The sequence below is a fragment of the Idiotropiscis lumnitzeri genome, chromosome 6 (assembly GCF_059441095.1).
Source record: "Idiotropiscis lumnitzeri isolate Australia: NSW breed Sydney's pygmy pipehorse chromosome 6, RoL_Ilum_1.0, whole genome shotgun sequence".
In the NCBI taxonomy this organism is placed as follows: domain Eukaryota; kingdom Metazoa; phylum Chordata; class Actinopteri; order Syngnathiformes; family Syngnathidae; genus Idiotropiscis; species Idiotropiscis lumnitzeri.
This window is the reverse complement of record NC_142396.1, coordinates 10,509,968-10,535,569: the sequence shown is the minus strand read 5'-3', so window position 1 is coordinate 10,535,569 and position 25,602 is coordinate 10,509,968. Positions and strand designations below refer to the sequence as shown.

The following is a 25,602-nucleotide window of genomic DNA, read 5'->3' as shown; positions in this document are numbered from 1 at the left end:
AAAAAAACTAACAATTGCTTAAAACTGCACAATACAGAATGCGTTCAAACAATGAACCGCAGGGGAGCACTGTACTAACCATTGGAATTTTTTTATCATGTTTTATGTAAACCATAAATTGTTTCATCCCTAGTGACGATAATAATAACATAATATTGCTCTCCAGTTCCTGGTCCACCCTCAGGACTAAAAGGCCATCCTGTAGGCTCCAATGGGATTCTGCTTTCCTGGACCATGCATCCTGATACCAGTGATATTGACGGCTATGTCATCAGGTATCACTGGTCTTTCTATTTCGCAATACATCTTGGATCAGAATATATCAGTATGCTGTGAGTTGAGATGCCGTAATACTTCTTAGGTACAAGGAAGTGTGCCCCTACCCGGATCCCGTCTTCACACATGTAACCAAGTACCTGGATGTGCCGGAAACTCTGCTCAATGACTTCACCTCGGGTTCCACGTACCACATTCAGGTATTTGTGACAGTGGTCGCTTGCTACTTTCTAACGATTTTCACTGTTTTGTTGTCATTTATTCTGCGTTTGCGCATTTCCTCTAATTCATTCCATTGCATATTCACTCCTGCTAGCCCATCAGAGAATCACATCAGTTGTCTTCTGGTCACAATATGTCATAGGGCGACTTTTTAAGGATATGCACTAAATTTTGTAAATTAAACTGATGCCCAGACATCACTTTAAAAGACAGTACCTGACTTTCCAAGTTGATCAGTGAAGAAAGGTCGGTTGTGATCATGAAAAGTTTTTAATTAACTACAACAAAATAAAACATTATATTGCCGCATGGTGGTTCAGCGTTCAAATCTTGGTTCGGGCGTTCGTGTGTGTCACTAGCATGTTCGAACTGGGATTGCATGGGTTCACACTGGACATTCCTTCCACATTAAAAAGATAAATAAATAAACTGCACGCTAGGTTCAGTCAAAACGCTGATTGTCTATGAGTGAAAATTTGAATTTTAACTGTTAATTCTTGATATGTGCCCTGCAACTGACTCATAACTCATAAATTAAAACTCTAAAAGTCTAATCATTCTTTCTCAGCTGCTGGTATGACTAATGGTACTGATTGTTAGAATATTATAATCATATTCAAATGGATACACTACATACATCTCCCAATGGCTGGCATTGTGCACCCTCGCTCTCATCTAGCCATCTGGGATAAGATCCAGCTCACGTATAATGAGGACAAGACCGATGGAAAATGAATGGTTGCAGAGTATTATATCAATAAGTTGACTGAGTCAAATTCTTGCTTCCTTCGAGCAAGTCAGTAAACCCTGCCACTGTGAAACCAGTTCCCTTGCCGATTTGTGTTTCAATTGGTTGTTAGTGTGGTGCAATACACGGAGTAAAGTGAATTGCCAGAAAAGTTTGTCTACCTGGAACGTGTTCAACATCTATCTCACATGGATCCCTCAAGCAGTCTCTCAATCAGGCTCAATGTCGGTAATTGATCCCGATTGCATTATTAATCAGGTAAACAGAGCTATGGATCAGCCGGGGCTCTTTTCACAGTCTGTTATGACCGAATGAATGTGACAGTGCCTAATAGGTTGGAGAATTCATTAACCCACACTGACCCTTATACAAATGTCATGTAAAAGCCTTGGTGGCACACTCTGTGATTAAATGCGCACCTACTACTATCTATTTGTGTGTGTGTCATATTACCACATCAGAACTGTTAAAGGATACCTATCATACATTCATCTGCACAGTTTACAACAGTTCCCAGGAGTCTTAATTTTACGTCTATGGCATCCATCTATCCATCAATTGAGCCGCTTCTCCTCACAAGGATCGCGGGTGTGCTGGAGCTTATACTTCAGCCAGTAGGCTGGGTACACCCTGAACTGGTTGCCAGCCAATCGCAGGACACACCAAGCCAAACTACCATTTGCGCTCACACTTATACCTAGGGTCAATTTAGAGTGCCCCATTAACCTACCATGCATGTCTTTGAATTTGGGAAGAAACCGGACAACCCGGAGAAAACCCACAAAGGCATGGGGTGAACATGCAAACACCACACAGCATTGTTACGCATAAGGCAGAACTTCAAACACTGCACTGCCTGTATGTGGCATATGGACACCAAACACCACCTCCACCCCCCAACCCCCCATACCACCACCACCACCAGCATCACATCAGCAACTTCACTCAGCAATAAAGTGTGTATGTGTGACTAATATGGTTAGAAAATGTTCATCTGTGTATCCAATAAAACTCAATGCAGCTCTGCTTACCTTTTGGCTTTGGACACCATAGAATATGCATCACCCCGGTGGGAGATTGATAAGTGGTTATTTCTATATGATTGTTCAGCTACATTATAGGGGGTTGAAAGTGGCTCAGGATGCTCACCTAGCACCACGTCATACGAGAATAAACTTGATCTGGAGCCAGGTATCAAGAAAATTATTATTGAACTGTCATGTACCAGTGGAGCTGTGACATGGAAAAAAAATTACTTGATCTAACAGGAACTCCAAAGTCCCAACTATTTACATACAAGCTATTAATTTGTCTCCTTGACATAGTAGATCAAAGAATCATGACCAGATACGCAAACCCAGTAAAAAGTTGGTTTCACGTCATTAAGAATTCATGTGCTGCAGTTTCATCCAACTACGTGTCTTTAGGTGGCAGCCTCTTCTCCTGTTGGTATGGGACCATTCAGTAAACCCGTCTTCACAAAGACCAATGAGTCCCGTAAGTACCCCCACACTAAATTCTCCATTTAAAAAATTGTTCTATTGACGTTTAATGTGTGTAAAATTGTGTGTGTGTGTGTTGAATGTAGCTCCGGGCTTGGTGACCAACCTGACCGCCTTTGCCCAGAATCACACCTCAGTGTTGGTCAAGTGGTTCCTGCCCCACCGCATCAACGGCCTCATCACAAGGTTTGCCGTAAAGGCCAAGCTCGCTCGCACGGGCCAGACGGTGCGCAACCTGGAGGTCAACGCTGAGGACATCATGACGGGGGCTCTGCCTCACTGCAATGTGCGCCCTTTAAAAATAGGTCTACCGATGCCAATTTTTAGATCAGTGTTTTGCAACATGTACTGAGTCAAGGCACGTATGAAAGATAAGATTAATGTAAAATTCTCAAGTTGAGTACGTTTAGTTTAAGATTATTGAAAATATTTAAAAAGTTAGGCAGTTCAAAACTACTGTAAAAAACACAAAAGTTGGGCACGTATTGTGCAGGTGGAGAGGCCAAAATCCCAGAAAAGCTAGGCAGGTTAAGATAAGACTACCATAAAAAACACAAAAATATTAAATATATTACCGTAAATCCCTCAAAAATCTGACAGGTCAAAATTAAAAGATTATAAGAAAAAAATCAAAAATAAAAAAGCCACGAAAACCTAAAAAATTAGGAAGGTCAAATATAAGAATACTGTATAACCCCAAACGTTCTGTAAATTCAAATAAGACTACTGTAAAAAAAAAAAAAAAAAAAGCGTGCTAATTAAAACAAGATTACGGTGTAAACCAAGATGGGCAGAATAAAATAAAACTCAGAACATTAAAAAAATCAACATTTAAGCCATGTGCAGAATGTGTGGGTTATAAATATCTGGACTATCAAGCCTGTTTTTTTCACTTTCCTATATTATCGGTCACCTTTGTGCGCTTATTTGTTAAGGATGCGGCAGATATTCTGTCTCGAGGGACCATCAGCCCTTTGGAAATGACGGTGGCGTCTCCGCCCTACACTCTTACTGCCGTGCCCTCCGCCGCCGCCTGGAGCGTGCCCATCTCTGTAGGCGTGGATCAGCTTCGGCCTTACACCGCTTATCTTTTCGAAGTGTCTGCCTTCACGTCTGACGGGGAAGGACAGATCGCCTCCACCATGGTCCGCATGCCAGAGTCAGGTACCAGGGGGAAAAAAAATTATTCTTCAATTTCCCAATAGTGCTTTGATGCCCTGTCTGTGTGTTGTTTTGTTTTCCTAATTTATGAGAAAAAAATCTTTTGTCTGTGTATATGTGCACTCCAGCCCCAGAAGATCCTCCACAAAACCTCTCCGTATTGAACGTGACGTCTCGATCGATATCCCTCGCCTGGAACTCTCCCACTATCATCACTGGGAAATTCACCTACATGCTCTTCCTTTATGGGCCTGCGGGTCAGTACATATTTACTCTGCATGAACAGACAGCAGTGAAATGTCATTTGAATGACTTTTCTTCTCATAGGATATTTGTACGAGAACACCACCGTGGACACGCGATTCTCCTTGACCGGCTTGGCTCCATACACCGAGTACATGGTGGAGGTGGGGGCAAAAGCGGACGGAAAAGTGGGTCCGGTGGCTCAGGATGATGTGAGGACGTTGGCTGAAGGTGACAACACTTGTCTGTTAGTGAATATTCAAATAAAACATGTATGCACCACACAGAGCTGAGATTTGAACATGGGAGACGTCTGATAATCAGGGCTTTGCTGACTTTGCTCTCAACGATATGCGTGTGCATTCCTTAAACTGGTGGTGTTAGCGCCCAGTGCTGTTCAAGACCTGGTGGCGGTAGCAGAAGATGCCATTTCGGTCCGTGTGAACTGGAGAAGTCCGGCCCAGCCCAACGGTCCAATCACTCAGTACAGACTGCAGGTCCTGCTGAACGACTCTCTGTTGCAAGACATCACGATTGTTGGCGAACTGGTAAACTGACTCGTCTTTAATGATTGTGCTGCAAAACCAAGAAAAATGTGACGGTTCAGAAAGAGATATATTTGCACCATGAGCTTTACAGGTGCACTTGATTTGAGCTCCTCCAAACTTTTGAATCCACCTCTCTCGCGTTTCAACTTTCAATAAAGTAGCCGAATGGTAAAATTCCCAACAGTCGTTCGATCAATAAATGAAGCAAAGCATTTCCACTTTGCCTTTTTGGGAGTCCTTAAGTCCCTCTTTGTCTCTCCGTTGCAACCCGCTGATGACGCTCTGCGACACTCTAAACTCAGTGGCCATTTCCTGTTTGAAGCCTTGTTCAACTTTCGTTTTGGTCTTGTGATGTCAAAATGCCAACGAGATGATAAAGAGGACTGTTTAAATCATTGAACCAGGAAATTTGTTGGTCCTTTCATAGATCGAAAAGTTGAAGTTTGCCACTCAGCTCCTTGTTAGAAAGGACAAAGTGAAAGAAAGTACAGAAACATTGAACAGTTGCCAGGTGCATTCAAAAGTTTGGAGGAGGTTAAATTAAGTTTACCCATAAAGATTATAGTGCATTTGAAATGTCATCTGAATTTCCCTGACTTTTTGTGAGTCGTGTACATTCATCTAGCGACCTTCTATCACAGAATACCAACTCAACCGGTGCTTATGAAGTCGAGCTTAGCCACGATGCAGATGTCAGTCCAGGGCGGCGTAAGAAGAACGCTGACTTTGGTTTGACCTCCACCGCCGTTAATTTTGACCTCACGCAGTCTACCAGCGTCACTTCCTCCCACCTCGACTTCACTCAACTCAGAAGTGCTGAGCGAAACAGTGACGCTCAACCCAACCCGGGTTTTAACCCCTCCGTCGCCACCATGCTCACGGAGACACCCAGCAACATTGATCGTTCATTTAAGCCTCCTACCACAACTTTTTTTGCAACACCCGTTCCGCCAGTTACGCATCCACCCTGGCTGACGACGCCAAACAACGAGGTGACCGCCGAATCATCCCACCACTCTCACACCCCCGGCAACTTTCGCTTGTCTACTCGTTACGCATTCAATACAGGAGATGTGGTGGCTTCTGGAAGTACAGGTACGGTTTCTACTACTGGACGGTAAATCACACAAATAGCAATTGAAAACACTCAAAAGGAGAATGGAGCTGATGTAAACTCTCAATTTACCGCACTCAAAAGCAGCAAACGACCTGACTGCAGTGGCCTAAATCACTTTTATTGACCTGTGCATGCTGCAGGCATAACCTTGCGAGAGGAGGTGATGGACCTGTCGATGGACCGGCTCTATTACCTGGTGTCTGACCTCGAACCCTTCACTGAGTACACTTTTAGGGTCTCCGCTTCCACTATAGTTGGCGAAGGGCCCGCCGCCGACATCACAGAAAAGACTCGAGAGCAAGGTATGTTGCGGTAAATGTTTACCTGCTGGAAAATACAATACTCTACAGTACATGTTTTTCTTCCTACCGGAACTCAAACTACATTCTTCTTCCATGTCCTACAATCATGGTAAATGTAGTCCTACTAGAGCAAACCATCCATCCATCCATCTTCTGTACCGCTTCTCCTCACTAGGGTCGCGGGGGGTGCTGGAGCCTATCCCAGCTATCTTTGGGCAGTAGGCGGGGGACACCCTGAACTGGTTGCCAGCCAATTGCAGGGCACACAGAGACGAACAACCATCCACACTCACACTCATACCTAGGGGCAATTTAGAGCGTTCAATCGGCCTGCCATGCATGTTTTTGGAATGTGGGAGGAAACCGGAGTACCCGGAGGAAACCCACGCAGGCACGGGGAGAACATGCAAACTCCACACGGGATGGCCGGAGCCGGGATCGAACCCACGCCCGATGCTGTCTCTCACTGTGAGGCCATCGTGCTAACCAGTCGGCCACCGTGCCGCCCCTAGAGCAAACCAACTAATTTAAATCTGTCGGAAAATGACTACATGTTAGCATTCTTACAATCTTAATGCTACAGTCACCTGTACAGGCCACCGGCTATACAACAGTTTTTTTTTAAGCAATCTATTTTTTAGTTATTACAAGGCAAGGGGGAATATTTATATGGCCAGTCATACACAAGTCTGGTCCATGGGGCCTTACAGGAGTTTGTATGGTAAATGTTTATAGAAAATATTAAATGAAAATACAAACCCAAACAGAAAATTAAAAAAGGTTAAACACAAAATGAAGCTAGATGATTAAAACGAGAAATATGCAGTAATTTTGATTGATGAAGAAGCAGCAGTGAACAATCAGACTTTCATACGGCTGGGTCTGGAACTTGAGGATTCACTGTTGTGTGCCTTCACGACGATGGTATCTTGCGTTCTGTGTGTCATGTAGTCCCCAGCTCAGTATTGGAACTTTCCTACCAAAACATCAGCTCCACCTCCGTACTTGTGAGCTGGTCGGCACCACTCAACCCCAATGGGCGTATTACGCATTACACCGTCTATGGCCGAGTGCTGCACAGTGATCAGCGTCTGAAGTGGATCACAAACTTGACCAGCATACTGATAACAGGTAATGTGGTTTACACTGTATTGCACAGGTGTCATAATAATACTTTGAAATATCTCATTTACAGATTTGGACAAGTATACTCGTTATTTTTTACACGTGACGGCGTCCACGGCTGCGGGTCAGAGCTTGATATCCCAGGAAGATGGCATCTTGGTTCTCACATTAGAGGACGGTATGTTTCTGGAATTTGAACTGGAAAAGCCAGAAGGGATTTTCTGTGCAACAAGAGAGTTTGTTGTTTGTTATCATATATCTCAAGATAGAAGAAAATGAGGTTTGAGAGAAAGGAGAAAACAATTACAGTAAATGACAACAACATAAAGAGTAGGATTTTATCTGAATGTAATGTAATGGGTAATGAGCGAGTCAGTACTTTGTGAGTCATTAAACAAATTTTATAGTGTGTGGAATCATTGTAGTTAGTTTTTCAATTTGACTTGTAAATCAATTAGTTTTAGTTTTTAGAGTAGGTTTGTTGATTCCTATTAATTTTTATTTTAAAAAAAACGCTACTTTTGTGTTTAGTTTTTATTAGTTTTAGTATTAGTTTTTTTTATGGAGTATTTGACGAGTGAGAAGAAGTGAGAAGAAAAATCACTAAGTGTTGTGTAGTAAAGTAAACAATTCTCAAATGACTGTTTGACCTTTGTTCTTCTGTACAGCAATTAATCAATACTTAAATTAATACATTTAAAATGATATCCTGAAAGCTCATGTATATTATCTGCAGAAAAAAGAGTTTGGCTCATGTGCTGAGGTTACTATCATTTTTCCCTCAGAACCGGATTCCCCTCCAGTAAACCTCACCGTGGTGGACACCAGCTCATCAACAGCCACCCTGACCTGGTCTGCGCCAGAGAAAGCTAACGGGGTGATCCAACAGTACACAATCCTCTATGAGAACCGGTCATATTTCAATTCAGTGAACACCTCCAGCAACAGAATCACTCTGACGCACCTGAGGCCCTTCACCTTCTATAACGTCTCTGTGATGGCCTTCACACATTTTGGACACGGCAACCACACATCGGACTATTTAAGCGTATTATCCGGGGAGGATGGTGGGTTTATGGAAAATTTGCAAAATCTGCAGTCCCGTCAGACTCGGAAAGTGACATTCTTCTGTGTTGCTTCCAGTGCCAGGCAGTCCTCCGTACGGCCTCTCCTACAAGTCGCTCAGTCCCAACGAAGTGAACGTGACCTGGATGCCTCCATTGATGCCCAATGGCATCATAACCCACTACAGCTTGGAGTTGTGGAATTCCACCCACTACCTCAACCTTACCTCCCCTATCAACTTTCTGCACCTGACCCACTTGAGGAAGTACGCACGCTATCGTGTCACGGTGCAGGCGCACACGCGGGCCGGGCCGGGGAACTTCAGCTCAGAGCCGCTCAACATCACCACGCTGGAGGATGGTGAGACTGAGGGGTGGCAGTCAGGGATGGGGTCTAATTCCTTTATTTCTCCTCTCCGTCTTTTCCTTCCATATGCTTCTTCATCCAACAGGTTGGCGACTACTAACTATTTTTTTAATTCTATCAGTGAAAGATCTTCAAGGTTCCAGTACCACAGGTTCTCCCTAGTTTCTATTGTTGTTGTTGCATGACTGGACAGTTTCTCTCCCACATCACAGCTCCAGACACACCTCCTCAGTTCTTCCACGCCAGGAAATTGTCTGACTCTGAGGTTGAGTTGTCCTGGCAACCGCCACTTCAAGCCAATTCGGACATACTCCACTACGTTGTCAGAGTATGGTGAGTTCCTAAGTGGTGTATGTATGCGGAATGGAGACACAAGAATGGTCACAATGTGATCAGCGGACATCTTTGTCAGGAATGAGACAATGGATCTGGTGCAGAATGTGACTGAGACGTATGTAGTTTTAAATATTGACTTTGAGAGCCTCTACAATGCATCAGTCTCCAGCTGGACCAGACTGGGAGACGGAGGGGTGCAGGCCTACATCATCTCTGACGCAGGTGCCACATGAATCATTTGCTACCTTTGTATGAAACTCTCTCTAATTAACATTTGTTCCCCAGAGCCCTTTGAACCACCCCAGAATGTGACTTTTGCAAACGTGACGATCTCCACTGCAACCTTGCTGTGGTATCCACCCGCCGAACCCAAAGGAATGGTTATTATTCGCTATATAATTTACTACACTGACAACAGGACTGCGTCCAAGCAGGTGGGACACACAAACCTGCCCAGGGAGCAGAAGCTTTAAGTTTCAAATGTCATTCTGTCCTGTTTCAGGAAGTTCTGGTTTCAGATGTGTTCGTACCTCTACCAGTGGACACGCGTTTGAACTGGACTCTCACTGGTCTTGTTGGGGGCACAAACTACACAGTGTGGATGACTTCAAGCACTGTACGTGGGGACGGAGGAGTCCGGAGCGAGCCCCTTACCTTGCTCTTACCTGAGGATGGTCAGTCAGATACACACAAACAATGATACGCAACACAAAGCAGAATACCGCACCGGCCTTATCATTTGATTCGCCTATTCAATCTTGTGAGAGCTGATTTCAGATAATGAAAAAATGTCCTTACAAAGATTATACTGGTCTGTTGAGAGAAGAGAGGATTTAAAAATCGGTTTAGTGTTGAACAATACTGCTGGAATAAAGTAGGGAATGGAAAAACATTCTTTTTTTTGTTTTAGTTTAAAACTCTGGGCTAGTGGTTAGCACATCGGCCTGATTGCCTCTGTCAGGATCTAAGTTCGAATCTCCTTTACAGCTTCTCTGTGTGGAGTTTTTATGGATTTTCGGCTATATTGCCCATAGGTGTAAATATGAATTGTTGTCCAGGGGGTACGGATGAACATTGATTTCTAGGAAAGAAAAATCTTCTACTTGTGTTTCATTCCCTGAAAGAAAACAGAAAATTTCAGGAGAGGCACCGTGGGATAACGGATCGTGTGTCTGACTTACAGTAATGAATGCTTAGTAGTTGCCAACTCGTACTACGAGTGACGGTACAGAATTGGGGAACTCAAGTCAGAAATGTTCTATTGAATAATATGTTTTGTGTGCCGCCATTAGTCTAAACACGATATTTTGATTAATATTACATTGATGGAATATGATTCAAGCACCAACATGAACCAGTTTTTATCTATGTCATGGGGTGGCCAATTTGCTACTTGCTGTCTACTGAAAATGACATCATAGTACTTCATTAAGTTCCCATAGGCACTGTAATGTCATTTTCAGTGAATAATATTAGGAATAAAACATTATTAATTAGTCTAGTGTGTTCTTGGCATTGTATCATTAGTATTTGAGTACTAACTATATAAATGGTGTAAAATGGATAGATGAATGGATGGATGTTTATAATTGGGGCATGAGTCAAGGTTTGTGTTACTGGCTAGTGTCAGATTGCTGCCTCATATCTCTCCGACAGTGTTTGTCAAAACAGAGCATTATTTTCTTTGCAAAGGCACCATTTAAGCTTCGGCTTTTGAATTCAGTCTCATTAGATGGCGTAGATGTACCTAAAAAGTGTCTGGTGAGTGAATAAATAGTCTCACTGGAGGCCGCGTCTGCACATCTTTTTCAACGTTCTCCTTCAACCTCACTAAAAATGACATAAAAACTCTGCTCGGGCTGCTCAGTGAAAGGAGATAACTCTTCATCTGGCAAACTGGCTCTTGTTTTTGTCCTGAGGACAACCGGTTTGTATTTCCTTTCACTTAGCATGATGAAGGTTATGTGGGATTAGAAGGAAGAACAAAGCAAGAGTGCAAAAGCACTTGATGACAGAAGAATAACAAAGTCTGACAGGTCTTGTGAGCGGGATTCGCACGCTGCCCTCGTGCCGCGGTTGCCTCGTTGCCATGGATACGGGCATTCTCCCGCACGAATGTGGTTTTCACTTGAACCCCACTTTGATGCCGTGAGCACATTGACGTCAAAGGCTTTGTTTTTATGTGATTTTGTGAAAAAGGGTGCAGACAGCTTCCAGTGCGTTTGACCCAACAGTCATGTACTGGCAAACGATGGTCATGAAATGATGACGTCTGGTAACTGACTATGTATCTCTGCCTGTGATCTAGCCGCTCCAATCTCGGCCGAGCAGCGGACCGCCACGCCACCTTGTCTCTGCCACTCAGCCACGCCCAGCGGGGGGCTCGCTGACTCACACATACCTGGCCTACCTCAATCCCTTCACTGATCTTAAATATTACATTTACCCTTCCCATGTTTCTCAGGGTGAACATGCAGGATGAGTATTATCTTCCCAACCTTTTTTCTCCATCCCTTTTGGCAAATTTCCTTTCTGAGTGCCACTATTTTGTTCTCTATCACTGTTTCTTTGATGTATGTTTCTCCATTTCCATCGTTTTCTGTTGTTGCTTGTTAACCACAACACTGCTGCTGTTATGATGACTGTGACAAATGATGACTCATTCGTTCACATTAAAGGAGACATATTAAGCGTTCCCAGGTGTCCTAATAACATTGGTAGACTTTGCGTTTGCTACCTGGGTCTTCAGTAGAGGATGTTGTGTAACACGGCTTGGAAAAAATGATTGACCATAAATATACTTTTCACCCATGGATAGACTAAAATTACCTGTACCAAACTGCCAGCAAAAATCAATGCAGCTCTGATTACATTTTTGCCTTGACATGAAAGTGTTTCAGACACCGTAATCTGGCCATGGCCATCAAGCTAATGAGAATAGTGATGTCATAATTCAACAAAATTCGCAACGACTATTTGAAAATTTTCCATCACATGTCCCCTTTAATATAAAAAAAAGATCCCACTGTCATTCAATAAAACTCTTAAGTAACACCATCACACCCGTGTTCCCTTCAGTGCCGTCCGACTCCGTCCACAACCTGACTGCTCAGATCTTCAGCTCAACCGCCATCATCGTGAGCTGGGACCCTCCCCTGGAGCCCAATGGCCGCCCCCACTACATCCTCACCTTGCGGGAGGCCGGCATCATCCCACTTGTGCCCAACCAAGCCCCTCCTGTGGTCAACAAAACCATCAAGCGCACCACCACAGACAACGTCTTCCTCTTCACCAAACTTCGGAAGTATTTCCCTTATGTGTTGACCGTTACCCCGGCGACCGGGGCTGGCCCCGCCCATAACCAAACCAGCACCATGTACCTGAGGACGGATGATGATGGTTAGTTCAAAAACACAAACATGGTCATCATTCATATATATGTGACATGTATGCACATGTTTTTGGTATCAGTCCCAAGTTCTGCCCCGCTGCTGGTCTCGGCCGCGAACCTGTCGTCATCCTCCATCGCCCTGGCATGGCAGCGCCCCCTGGAGGCCAACGGGGAGATCACGGAGTACACCCTCACGTTGTTTGGCCCGGGGGGCTCCGAAACTATGCAGACCCCCGAGAGCTTCTTTACTCTCACTAGTCTGATGCCGTACACAGGTTACAACTTGAGTGTCACCGCAGCGACGCGTAAGGGCTCGGGGCCAGCACTCGTATTGATGCTGCACACTGATGAGGGGGGTAAGTATGTGTGCAGGGGAAATCTCATAATTTATGTTTGAAAGCATCTTTTGACAACGGTCCAGGGATTTTTTTAGACACACCTCATGTCAAGTGCAAATGTGTTTGAAGCGTTATTGTAATATTAGATATGCTTTCACGAGTAAACTTGGGGCAAAATACTTCAACATTATTTTCATCTGTTATTCAGTAATGGTGCAATGACAAGCAAGGAGCTGTTTTTCTATTGCTTGATGGACTGATTGTGGCAGCTGACAAGCTAACTTAACTAATGCATTACCAAACTTCCAGGTCATGTAAACCCGACCAATTCAATGTTGAAATATGATAGCGAATTCAGTCCTACCGCATTGTTCCATTGTGCTTTTTATTTTACTGAGTCCTTAACTGAAATGGGGAAAATCAGTTGGTTTTTTTTCTTTTTTTTGTTAGATTATAAAAACCTATAAGATTATAAAACATTATAGATAAACGTTCTAAAAAATATATTTTTTCTTTTTTTTTCTCCATTTAGCATTGCCATAATGAATGAATAAACCATGTATGGATTATGTGGCCTTGTGTGTCTCAAAGCTGGAACACAAAGCAGTTCCTTGTCTATATAAAATGTTAACCTTGGAATCGGATCAACATAAAAGGAATTCATTCTTGTACTGAATAATCAATCTTATCCATTTTAACGTCTTGTGTTCCAGGCCCCATGTCCCCTCCGCGCAACTTGACCATTTTCAACTACACGGCTGTGTCCGTGTGGCTGAGCTGGGAGCCCCCCCTTGAACCCAACGGGGTGGTCCTGCAGTACGGCTTCCGGATCCGAGAACTCATCACACAAACCGTCACACACTGGGTACGTCAATTTCACACACCGGAAGCCCAGTCCGTAATAACGAAAACATGAAAGTGCACTTGGGAGATTCACTCTGCAAAAACACACACCGGTCACATGGATTAGCGGCTCTAATTTCACACTCCAGATGCCACTCGAAGTTAACATTATATTCACCCGCACGTGCGCATAGAATAAGATATCATCAGCAAGTAATCAGGATTGGGTGACTAAAGCGTGTGTTTGTTTGTGTGCGCGTGCGCGTGTGTGGGTGCGTGTGCGTGCATGTGTGCGCACCATTACAGAATTCATCCGGTCCATCAACCTCTGAGTACATCTCCGGCTTCAGGCCTCATCGTTCCTACGAGATCAGTGTTTACAGTTACACGCGAGTAGGCCATGGCAACCAGTTTAGCAGCCCGGTGACCTTCACCACCAATGAATCGGGTAAGAAAAGACAAGGGTAGTCCAATTTTCTGGAAAATATCTGCAATAACATACCTTTTGTGAATAATAATGAAACAATGTTATAGGGGGGAAAAAACTCCCTTAAAATTATACACACAATGCACCATAAAAGCTATGCTATGCTAACACTATCAGCGAAGTAACAAATTATTAAGTATCTTACTTTGTCAGTGTTTCCTGTGGTTTGGGGTCAGTGTTTCGGTACAAATATTTTTTTTCAAACTGTCTGGGTAAATTCTACATAACTATGTGAGGGTTAGTAGGCGCTAAAAACTAGTCATTCTGCTGGAAAGCTGTTGCATGCTAGTGCTAACAGAAATGCACCAAATGAAATCCCTGCGCTGGGAAGCAAATTACAAAGATTTTGGCCTGCTTGTTCTCTTGTCTCTTGAACTAAACAACTTTACTTTGAGTGCCTCAACTCGAGACCTGTTGCTTGGTAGATTTTTATTGTATTCTGATAATTTTTTGCTTTGAGTGGTAAGATGAATTTTAAGCAGTTTCAAGAAAGGCCGCCGCTTGAGTGATGCGAAAATAAATTGAGCAATTAAGGGAGTTGTGTAATGTATGTGGGCGAGGAGCGCCACAGTCGCTGATGGACTTTCAGTTATTTAATTAACCAAATGGATTTATCACACACACACAATATACAAAATGAGAACAATTGCAGGAAGATGCAAGACTCGCACCCAGACTCTCACTCTGAAATAACCAGCCAATCCAACTCCAGCTCCGTCACTCACGACCCAGTTGCTCCTACTACAGAATGTACAATCGCATTTTTTTAAATGTATTTCTTAACATTTGCTTTCCTAATAATTTATGTTTTTATGCAATAAAGGACGATATTTCATTCTTAAAATTTATAATTGGGCGGCTTGAACAGATTCTGAACTTTTCAATCATGCAATCATATAAATGTAATCAAGTACTCATATTTAATATACACAAAAATGAAGTTACGAGCTTGCAACAAATTTACCAGGTAAATCAATTTGCCACTATCATAGTTAAAAAAATAAAGTCTCATTTTATGTGTTTTTTTGTTTTTTTGTTTTTTTAATTGGCTGCGGTAACGCAACTTAAGCAGTTGAGTGTGAGCTAAATGCCAGTCACTTTGTTGGACATGCCAAGTAAAGTAGCATATTCTAACCTCTTTGTTTATATTTTGTAGGTTTCAGTGCAAATGATCCAGATAATTAGCATTTCTTTTTGCCTACTCTTTTGCGCTTAATTTAATTTAATAATTACATTAAATTAGTAAATGTTTGCTTATTTTAAAACTATCGTTAGGTTCAGTGATAGCTAAAACCTAACGCAAAGAATATTTTTTTATTTAGATTTCTGTAATGTTCAGTGTTAAAACAATTGCTGCCTTTTATTAGACTGAATAGACATCCCCCCCTTCTGGGAGACGGAGATGAATCATTTTAGAAGATCAACACGTCTGCTATTTATGTCTGCAGTGTCAGAAGCTGTGGGGAACCTGTCGTGCACCGGGGTGACCTGGAATTCCATTCTGTTATCCTGGGACCCTCCGGTCAACCCGAACGGCCAGATCCTCTTTTATGAGATTGTAATGGAGTTGGACTCGTACCGGGTGAACGCAGCAGAATACACAGTGACTGGACTGCCGCCGGACCAGGAGTATATACTCAATGTGGTCGCGGTCAACTCCGCAGGACCCGGAGAGCAAATCAACTGCACTGCTTCTACTCTTTCTGAGTCAGGTACATACAGCATGATTGTAATCTTTTCACAGAATTGAAAAACAAAAACAGTGGATGTTAACTGTAATCCTTAATCCCGGTCTTTCTGTTTAGCCCCATCTGCCCCTCGCTTCCTGACTATCTCTCAGGTCACGGCCAACAACGTGACACTGGAGTGGGCTCGCCCACTCTCCATCCCGGGCCTGCTCAAAGAGTACCGTCTGGTCACAGAGTTGCTCAACACTAAATGTGAACCCAACATCCTAATCCCTGAAGAAGAACCAGCCTTGGGTTGTGTGGAGTCGAGTGTCATTGTGTTGGTCAACGCTTCAGAAGAGATCCCGGGTGTCACGCTACATCCTCTGGCGAAGTACAGACATTACCGCTTCAAAGTGGCAGCGGTGACCAATGCCGGAGTTGGAGAATATACAGAGTGGAATTATGCACGGACCCTCGCTGGCAGTAAGAATATGAAAAAGCGATCTTATATCCTTATGACAGTGGAGTCTGAGCCATACTCTCACTGCACTGTCATTAGGTACACCCACCATCACATCCATCCATCCATTATCAGAGCCGCTTTTCCTCACAAGGGTCGTGGGTGTGCTGGAGCCTATCCCAACTGTTCTCGGGCGGTAGACGGGGTACACCCTGAACTGGTTGCCAGACAATCGCAGGACACACAAAGACAAACAACAATCCACTCTTACACTCACACTTAGAGACAATTTAGAGCAACCATGCATGACTTTGAAATATGGGAGGAAACAGGAGTATCCGGAGAAAACCCACACAGGCACGGGGAGAACATGCAAACTTCACACAGGATGGCCAGAGCCATAATCGAACCCGGCCGTTGTGCTAAGCAGTCGGCCACTGTGCCGCCCCCACCATCACAATCCGGTACAAAAAAAAAAAAGAAAGAAAAGTCACTTACAATAATGAGGACCGCAGACGAATCTGGAGTCTACACACTCTAAAAACATGCATGTTAGGTTTACTGAAGACTTTAAACTGTCCATAATTGGGAATGGATGTGTGAATGCTTGTTTGGACGTGTCCTGTGATTAGTGGCGATCAATCCAGTGAGCACCCTGTCTCATTTCCCAAGTCAGCCAAGATAGACTCTAGAACCCCTCCAACCAAAGTGAGGATGAAAACTATGGAAAATGGATGGATGCCATACTTAACACCTGGATAGCTGTACCTAATTTTGTGACTTTATTAAATACTTTGATTTACATTGTGACTAAAACAGCAATAGCATCCCTTAAACCATGCTCCAAACTGGTTATTTTTTGTTTTTTCATTTGTAGCATTTTAGCATTGATGCAACGCAATAGTAATCAGATCTAATGCTTCTCTTTAATCTTGGAAATTAGCAGGTCCTCTGGGAATGGAACTAATGAGGTAAGCAGTAATGGAAGGAAAAAAGTGTGTACATAATGATGTGCGTGTCTATCTCTCAGACCCAGATACCCCTCCACGTGATATCAGGGTGCTGCCCGCTTCCGGCAGCCTTCGTATCGACTGGGACCCTCCAGATATTATTTCCGGACCGACGTCCTATCTCGTGCAGGTCGTTTATCTCTCTCACACTGTGGGAATGCTGGTGAAGTCGGTATTTACAGTATCGTGAATATTTTCAATTCCTGCGCCACTAGGCGGACGGTCCCGGTTTGAATTACTCGTCCATCCGAGCACCAGGCGAGTTGACCACGGTGGTTGTAACCAACTTGACGGCATTCTCGCTTTATTCCGTGATGGTGACTGCCTTCACCGGCCCTGTGGAGAACGCCGCAGAGGACGGGAAGGCCATTGGGCCCTTTGTGTTTCAAACACTGGAAGAAGGTGTGTGATGAAAGTATTGATAAGAAAGGAAAAAGAAGAAAAAAAAGTCTGCTGATACTGCCATACTCAGACATTCTTCCTCTCTAAATACACATTGATTATTTGCGGGGGGTTTTTTTGGTTTTGTTTTTTTATGTATTCAGCACTAATACTGTTTATTTTATCGTGAAAAGATAAAAATATATTTCATGGAAAGAAGAAGACAACAGACCAAATGGGAGGGAAAAATGAATTTAAAGTTAGTTGTGTGAGCTATGAATAAGAACATGAGTAAAATAACAGCAAATTATGTATTGCCTACAAATGTGATGAGAAGATGATGATTATGATTATGATGAATGTTCTAGTCTCGAATGAGTTACTCTGTTCTGTCTATATGGAAGAAGATTAAATGAAATCTAGGTTAAGATAACACAGACAAGAATAACTGAGCAAGGAAAAAATATTATATTTCCCAAAAACAGTTACTATTTATATTCCAGAAACATTTTAATCCCTAATGAATTATTCTGGTTTAATTTATTAGGGAAACAGATCATGGAGAAAATATTATTATTCATAAGAAATTGTGCATTTATGTATGTACAAAATATCTATGTTGTTCAATTAATATCAAACAACAAATCAAAGTAATTAACTGATTGGGATTAATATTAGAAAAAAATATTAATCTCTTGGGATTATATGAAAATCACATAAGGAATCAGTTCCTGCACAGAGACCGAAAATGCTTCTTGTTTTTCTGTGGTTTCTTGTGCGCCTGCAGAGCCAAAAGACCCACCAAAGAACGTGGTGGTGTCCGTCATCCCGGACGAGGTGAACCGGGTCAAGGTGACCTTCACGCCGCCGGAAGAGCCCAATGGACAAATCACGTCCTATTTTGTCTACATCTACGAGAAAGAGCTCCTGGTGAGGAACGTCAGCTTGAACACCACCCAAAAAGACAACTACATGCTGAGTGCCGTCATCGACGGCCTAAAGGGTGGTCACGACTACACTTTTCAGGTAAGGGGGGAGGTTTTTATTTATTGTCGTATTTACCGTATAATGTTGGTGCTTCTCTTTTATTTAAAGCTCTATGAGAGTTCGCTTTGCGAAAAGTGCTATAACAATAAATTATATTTATATTTTCCTCAAGAGTTTTGCCCAGGAGAGTGCACATTTTTCCCACGAGCGACATACGCGGGCCGACTTGGTGCTTTATTTGGGCCTACTGAACATTTGCAATTCATTCCTGAAATAGTTTCGTTAATTAATATATAATTCAAATGTTTGTTTTATTTCATCCCATCTGGCTGCCGGAGGCCTTTCCTAACAGAACAGAATGTCCCGACACACAGTCGTTTTTAATCTCTTTAGTCTTTTTTTTTTTTTTTTTTTTTCACATTATGTATTTGTTAATAAAATACAATTATATTATTACAATAAAGTATTTTACACGTGATTTAACTTTTTTTCTCTAGGTTTTAAAAAGACAAAAAAAGACATCTGAATTGAATTACACATTTTACAGTTTTGTTCTGGATTGTGGGTGGCTGGTTTGCACATTTGCCTCAAATTGCAAAGGTCGTGGGTTCAAATCCGGGCTTCGGCCTCTCTCCGTAGAGTTTGCATGTTCTCCCCATGCCTGCCTGGGTTTTCCAATAACCTAGATGGATAGATTTTTAATAAATAATTAAAATAAAATAGATACTGTCAATACCAGGATGTACAGTGCATGATCTGATATTGCATGCATAATAGTTCTATCGCACAACTTGGAGAGAACTTAAAAACATTTGAAAAATGAAATGAAAACATGCAAATAGTTTCATCACATATTTTACAGTCACATTTTACATACACATTGGAACAATTTTAACCTCGTCTAGCTCTCATTTGCCCACCACTGTTAAACTTGAAGCCATAATTGTTCTTTGTGCGTGTTGTTCTCATCCAGTGTGTTTGTTTGTAGATTTCAGCAAAGAACGGCGCCGGTCGCAGCCCACCCAGCCCGCACGTCCAGATAACAACAGGAATCAAAGGTACGGTATTCCCACTTCTAGTCTGTCACGGTTTGACGCACATCCGGACTTGTCATCGTTGCCCAAAAATGATGCACTGACAGAGATGGTAGCACTGGGTTTTGATTGACACTGCTTGCAAAGTATTTGTTTCACAGTATGTATAATCATTGTGTGTCATGCGGAGAATTTTTTCCCATAGTTTGACCCTCATGGAACAAAATGAGAAACCGCAATAGAGGAATTTGGTTGAGTGTGTGCGTGCACGTGTGTTTGTGTGTGATGATGAGCATTGATGATGTTGAGTTGTTCTGCAGCGCCCGCCAAGCCCGCCCAAAGACCCCAGGCAGTGCTTGGCCGCCGAGGGGTTGCCATGGTTACCCACAAGAGTATCATCATCCACATGCCGGCGTGTTTCTATAGTGATGACAATGGGCCAATCGTGAAAATCCAGGTCATCGTGGCTGAGTCAGGAGGTACGACTTGTCACAAATGTCGCTTTGAGTCTGTCGGACTTTGACTCAAGCATGTGAAAAAAAAAAATTGTGTCTCCCATTCCGTCATGTCACAGTGAAGGATGTCGCAAATCTTACGACCTGGAGGGACGCCTTTTTCCAACACCCTGGCCCATACATAACGGACCGGGGCTTCCCCAACCCGCCATGTTCGGGGAACACTCGCAGTTTGTCTAAAAGCCTCCGCCACAACCACACCACGGCGGAGACGTATGTGATAGGAGAGCAAGATGAGTGTATGCAGGAGAACCACACGGACGCGCTGTGTAACGGACCTCTGAAGGCCAACACTGTTTATGTGTGAGTAGACCGTGTGTCATCAAATGTTCTTTTAATGAATGCAAACTTGTTTTATGACTATACTTTGTGTATTCAACAGATTCAAATTCAGAGCAACTAACATCATCGGCCAATACACGGACTCTGAATACTCTGACCATATTAAAACTGCAGGTACACATACATGAATTACAATATGGTTGAAAAGTGAGCTTATTTTAGTAGTTCAATTAAAAAAAAAAGCGAAATTCCTATTATATTGTCTGCAGTTGGTAGCTGGGTCTTCATTTGGGACTTATGCAACTTAATCCACCACTATTACGCTGCAATTATAGAAATCAATACTATGCAAAAATGCAATATAACCATGTGTATTCGTCAGAGCAGTTCAGAATCAATATTCATTGATTAAACTGACAAAAAGATCGAACGTACGACATACTCATCAGAGACGCTGATTATTAAATACATTAATGTTGCAGATCGCGACCCCTATGGTTTTACTACTCAAACTCAGCTTTTACAAGTTTTGCTCCAATCAACCAATCAGAGGACGAGCATTTCAGGATTTTCATTTTTAGTTTAAACAAAAATGAATAAAGTTTTATATACAGTACATTCAAATGCATGCATAAAATAATAATGCATCAAAAATGATTGTTTGACGCTCATTTTCGCTCGCTGCAGTTTATGGGCTGTTGAGCAGAGACGAGCAGATCATCTTGGGTGTACTCCTCTCCTTCTTCTTGGCAGTTCTGCTGATTGTCATCATCTGTGCGTCTGTCAAGTAAGGAAATGAAAACTCTCACCCCCTTTGTTAACAAATTCACAAAACACTCTTGAGCTAATCAAAGCACCCAAGCAGGCAAGAAATACAAGGACAATTCATGAATAACGGAGGTAGAACCGCATATACGGTACAAAGACTCACACTGAATTATGTTTTATTTTCCTTTCCTGGAATATGTAACCAGAATACCAGGTTGAAGAATATTGTGAAAAGAATTTTCTGTGGAATATTGCAGGAAGGACAAATTGTAACGGTAGATGTTTTGAATGACGGACTTTTTTCTGGAATAAAACTGCTCATTTGAATGAATCTATTCGTCACTAAAAAGGACCAAAAAAAATGCAAAAATTAGATGTGCCTCTTGTGAACTGTGTTAACGCACCAATAATTTAGTCTTGAATAAGTGTAACCTTACAACAGGTGTGGGCAAACTACGGCCCGGGGGCCAGATGCGGCCCGTTAAACATTTTAATCCGGCCCGTTAAGTTAAATGAATAAACCGTGTTTATGTTTTATTTTCTAAATACTGTGGTTTTCCAAAGATATATATTGTTGTAATGCTTTTGTTCACTCTCATTTAAAATTACATTTTAAAAATATTTTTTTTCTCCAATGAGGTAATGTTACCAAAACACTGCTCCTGGTCCGGCCCCTCTGTCAAATTTTAGAACCCATTGTGGCCCGCCTATCAAAAAGTTTGCCCACCCCTGCCTTATAATAACGTTGTACTTGCAAGGCAGATATATTGTACGAGGAATTAATTTTACTGTTTAGAATGATAATGTCAGATCATTACGTGATTCGTTATAGTTGCGGAAAAGGCATAACAGAGTCTGTTTAGTCATGCAATGTGCTAACATGTTTCTCAGGGTACACCAGCGCAAGAAGGAGGGCGGAACGTATTCCCCCCGAGAAGCGGAGATCATCGAGACCAAGTGTAAACTGGACCAGCTGATTGCTGTGGCAGACTTGGAGCTGAAGCAAGAAAAGGTCAACCGGTTGGTAGATTAAATAAGACGACATTGAACAAGTGTTGGCCACGCTTGGTGTGACTTGGTGCTGGATGCTCTAAATATGTGACGTTAAATGTGAATTCAACAAGACCAAAGTGTCTCTGCCAACCTGATGTGCACTCCCGTCAACGCTGAGTCATCTTGTTGTTGCTGAGTTTGGCGAAAAAAAATTGAAGTGTCGTCTTTGAAATGACGCGGCGGCATTGTGGCTTTTTTCGATATTTGTTCCTTTTTCCTTGCGACTCACCAACCATCTCTGGCAAATGTGCCTTGTTTAAAAATGTCTATACCTCACTTACTCAGATATGAAATGATTGAGACATTTTCTGCAAAACGTTACAGTTTCAGATCTGGTACAGTACATTTTATATTCAAATTTAATATATAATTCCATACTGTTAGAAATACCCCCATACTTGTCATTTGCTCTTTAGACGTGAGTCGTATTTTTTTTCCAGCAGCTCCAGAAGATAGCTCGTATCACATCATCAGTTTTATTTCTGGCTCGTTTGCTGAAACGGTGCGTCACTAATGACAATGCGCGTTAGAATAAAACTTAATAAAATAAAGGCATTTAATGTTGTACTGTAACATAAAGTTACATGATAAATTTATAAAAGTAAAAATATTAATATTATTGGGAAGTGGGGAGTTTTGTTCATTTTCAGTGAACAAAGTTGCTTCATGTTCTACGAGTTGCTTCAAGCTACGCTTAACTTGAAAAGAAGGCGTGTTGGATTGTTTTGTTGTCCGGGCACTTACTTTTTTACTTTTGACCTCCCTAAGTAGTAGCCGCTTGCCTTGTTGAAACAATCCATCTCAACCCGTGATTGCCATGGTAACAAGAGCTGCGTTTGGCATTAGCCTCAAAGTCGAGACGGCGGGGTTAAGCGCGGGCGTCTTTGCATGAGACAAGAACATCCCGTTAAACCAGGCTAAGTTCAGTCAAGATACACATTATTGGCAACAGAATAGCACTGATATGTGAGTAAGAATTAGTTTAATTTTTTTTATAAATTATTATTTCACTAGTACAGCAGCCATCTGTTTGAGTTTCATCACATGTCATCACTCACACTACTAAATTAAAAGAAGTGAAAATAGAGACATTCCCGTAGATGTAAAACTGAACGAAAAGCAAACCTGGAAATAAAAGTGATCAACGAAACTGCCTTTTACTCTTTGATGTTATCCAACTTCACTACTTTCAAGAATATATGGCAGTGTCATGAAATATTTAAGATACCCGTTCTTAATTACAGTGACGATCCTGGTGAAAGAAGGCCAGTCCTTTTCATTGCACTCGTTTTGGGAAGCAAAGGTTTGAGGTGGTTGTATATTAATGTTTGCCTTAAGCGGCTCCTGCCTTATACACTATGTGCCTTTGGTTTGAGATGCTGCCAGAATCGATTAGAATAATAACTCACATTTCCGTGCCACTAAAATAATGCTTTCACACAATCACGTGCACTATGGAACACGGGCAACACACCTACAGATTTTGAAGATCTTTAACCGGCACAGCACATACACAGAAAAACAATTGCGACGTGTCCTCTGCTTATGGATTTGCGATCGTAAATATTGTACAGGTTTAACATTTGCAGACTTTGGACCCAACTGTTTTCTTTGAAAGATGTCCAAAGATGTCTGATTTTTATCAGAAGGGAAGGAAGATGCTGAAATCTAACCCGATTATCGGTATGTGTACCCTGCTTTCGACACTGAGCACTTTTCTCCCAGCAGGTATTCGTCCTTCTTCTTCAGACGGAAGGAGATATACGTCATCCAGTAAGTGTTTCTACTGTTTATGTTATTGTCCATTCGCCACTCGCCCGTGAGTTCAGCTTGACCTACGCTACAACACCTGCAAGGCACATTTTTTCCTGTGTGTTATTCGTTTACTCTCACGCCATTCCCGACCTGCTCGGGAGCGTGAATAGTTTTAGAGGGCAAGCAGAGGTTAGCTGCATCTGCTTCGTGGGTTCAGAATGAAACTTCAGGTTACTGTAGACACAATCACCTTGTGTTTGATTTACTGCAGTCCTCATATACAAGGCAGGTATTAAAAGGTTACAGCAGCCTTACATTTTTAAGATGTTTCAAGTCCAGGTGTGGGTTTGTGTGTTGACCAAGAGACTGTAAAGTGACGATTAGCACCTTCCTTCCCTCCTTCCTTCCTTCTTTCCTTCCTTCCTTTCTTTGTTCAATCCTTCCATCCTTACTTCTGTCCTTCCATGCCTCCTTCCTTTCTTTCCTTCCTTCCTTCCATCTTGCCTACCTTTCTGCCTTCCTTCCTTTCTTCTTTACTCCCTTCCCTCCTTCCTTCCTTCCTTCCTTTCCATCTTTCTTCCTTTCATTCCTTATTGCCTTTTTTCTTCCTCCGTCCCTTCATTCTTTCCGTTCATATCTTCCGTTTCCTTCCTTTCTTCTGCCCTTCCATTATCAACCACCCTTTTTTCCCGCCTGCTTTACTTATTACACTTCCTTCCTTCCATCGTTCCTCCCCTCCTTCGTTTTCATCCCTCCCTTGCTTCCTTACATAGAAACACTGATACTTTCCTTACTTCTATCCCTCGTCACTTCCTTCTTTCCTCCCCTCCTACCTTTCAGAGCAACCCTGATACATCACTTTCTTTCTTCCTTCCTTGAATCTCTTTTTCCTTCCCTCCACTTCCCTAAGTACAATCCCTCCTTCTTTCAATTCTTCTCATCATACATCCTTCAACCCTTTCATTCCTCATTTTGTAGCTTCCTCACTTCTTTCTTTCCCTCCATCCTTTCCCTCTTCTATTCACATATCCTTCAATGCTCCCTTGATTCATACCTTTCTTCCATCCTAACGTCCTTCTTTCTTTCCTCCCTTCATTTTTTCCTTCCGTCTGTCTTCCTCCCTTCCTTCTTCCTTCCTTCATCCTTATTTCAGCCTTTATTTACTTTCATATATCCTTTCGTCTTTCGTCCTTTCCTTTCTTCATTCCTTATATTAGTTAATTAAAAGAGTGCATATTAACTTTTGTTCATAGTCAGTCTCTAACTGTTATTGATTAAAGCTCCTTTGCTTAAGCAGACAAAATAAACAGGTTTCTTTTAATGAGGATTTTCTGTGCAGAAATAGCACCGACGCAATTGTGATTAAGCTTGTTCTTTTTCCATTTTTTCCCTATCTATTTTCATCCAGACTCCTCAGCTACAGGAAATCGCTCAAGTAAGTCACCCCGCATAAATAATGTATAAATGTGTATAAATAATATGCTGACAGTGGCTGCAGCATCCCAACACAGTGTTTCGTGCGGCTCTCAATATATAAGTGTTACTCACACACTCCACGAACACTCGCCACAGCTCATCTGCCGTTATAAATATGATGAATCTTGTGAAGCCCGTTTA

At 42.3% G+C, this 25,602-nt stretch overlaps 1 protein-coding gene across 1 annotated transcript in view; it reads left to right on the top strand.

The window, feature by feature from the left end:
- Positions 1–25,602, top strand: part of ptprq (protein tyrosine phosphatase receptor type Q) — a 34,522-nt gene that overhangs the window by 3,150 nt on the left and 5,770 nt on the right. The window contains exons 3-37 of the mRNA XM_088298080.1: positions 167–275; positions 362–476; positions 2,674–2,743; positions 2,835–3,034; positions 3,684–3,912; positions 4,038–4,166; positions 4,237–4,383; positions 4,537–4,700; positions 5,342–5,795; positions 5,958–6,119; positions 7,071–7,250; positions 7,315–7,422; positions 8,030–8,311; positions 8,388–8,669; positions 8,888–9,008; positions 9,088–9,233; positions 9,297–9,445; positions 9,514–9,685; positions 12,090–12,410; positions 12,483–12,758; positions 13,454–13,605; positions 13,890–14,031; positions 15,519–15,782; positions 15,876–16,223; positions 17,231–17,340; positions 17,426–17,612; positions 18,379–18,617; positions 19,567–19,636; positions 19,933–20,091; positions 20,187–20,430; positions 20,510–20,583; positions 21,097–21,196; positions 22,069–22,197; positions 23,959–24,003; positions 25,394–25,420. Coding sequence (XP_088154206.1) covers positions 167–275; positions 362–476; positions 2,674–2,743; positions 2,835–3,034; positions 3,684–3,912; positions 4,038–4,166; positions 4,237–4,383; positions 4,537–4,700; positions 5,342–5,795; positions 5,958–6,119; positions 7,071–7,250; positions 7,315–7,422; positions 8,030–8,311; positions 8,388–8,669; positions 8,888–9,008; positions 9,088–9,233; positions 9,297–9,445; positions 9,514–9,685; positions 12,090–12,410; positions 12,483–12,758; positions 13,454–13,605; positions 13,890–14,031; positions 15,519–15,782; positions 15,876–16,223; positions 17,231–17,340; positions 17,426–17,612; positions 18,379–18,617; positions 19,567–19,636; positions 19,933–20,091; positions 20,187–20,430; positions 20,510–20,583; positions 21,097–21,196; positions 22,069–22,197; positions 23,959–24,003; positions 25,394–25,420 — 6,106 coding nt within the window. The remainder of the gene's footprint in view (positions 1–166; positions 276–361; positions 477–2,673; positions 2,744–2,834; positions 3,035–3,683; positions 3,913–4,037; positions 4,167–4,236; positions 4,384–4,536; positions 4,701–5,341; positions 5,796–5,957; positions 6,120–7,070; positions 7,251–7,314; positions 7,423–8,029; positions 8,312–8,387; positions 8,670–8,887; positions 9,009–9,087; positions 9,234–9,296; positions 9,446–9,513; positions 9,686–12,089; positions 12,411–12,482; positions 12,759–13,453; positions 13,606–13,889; positions 14,032–15,518; positions 15,783–15,875; positions 16,224–17,230; positions 17,341–17,425; positions 17,613–18,378; positions 18,618–19,566; positions 19,637–19,932; positions 20,092–20,186; positions 20,431–20,509; positions 20,584–21,096; positions 21,197–22,068; positions 22,198–23,958; positions 24,004–25,393; positions 25,421–25,602) is intronic.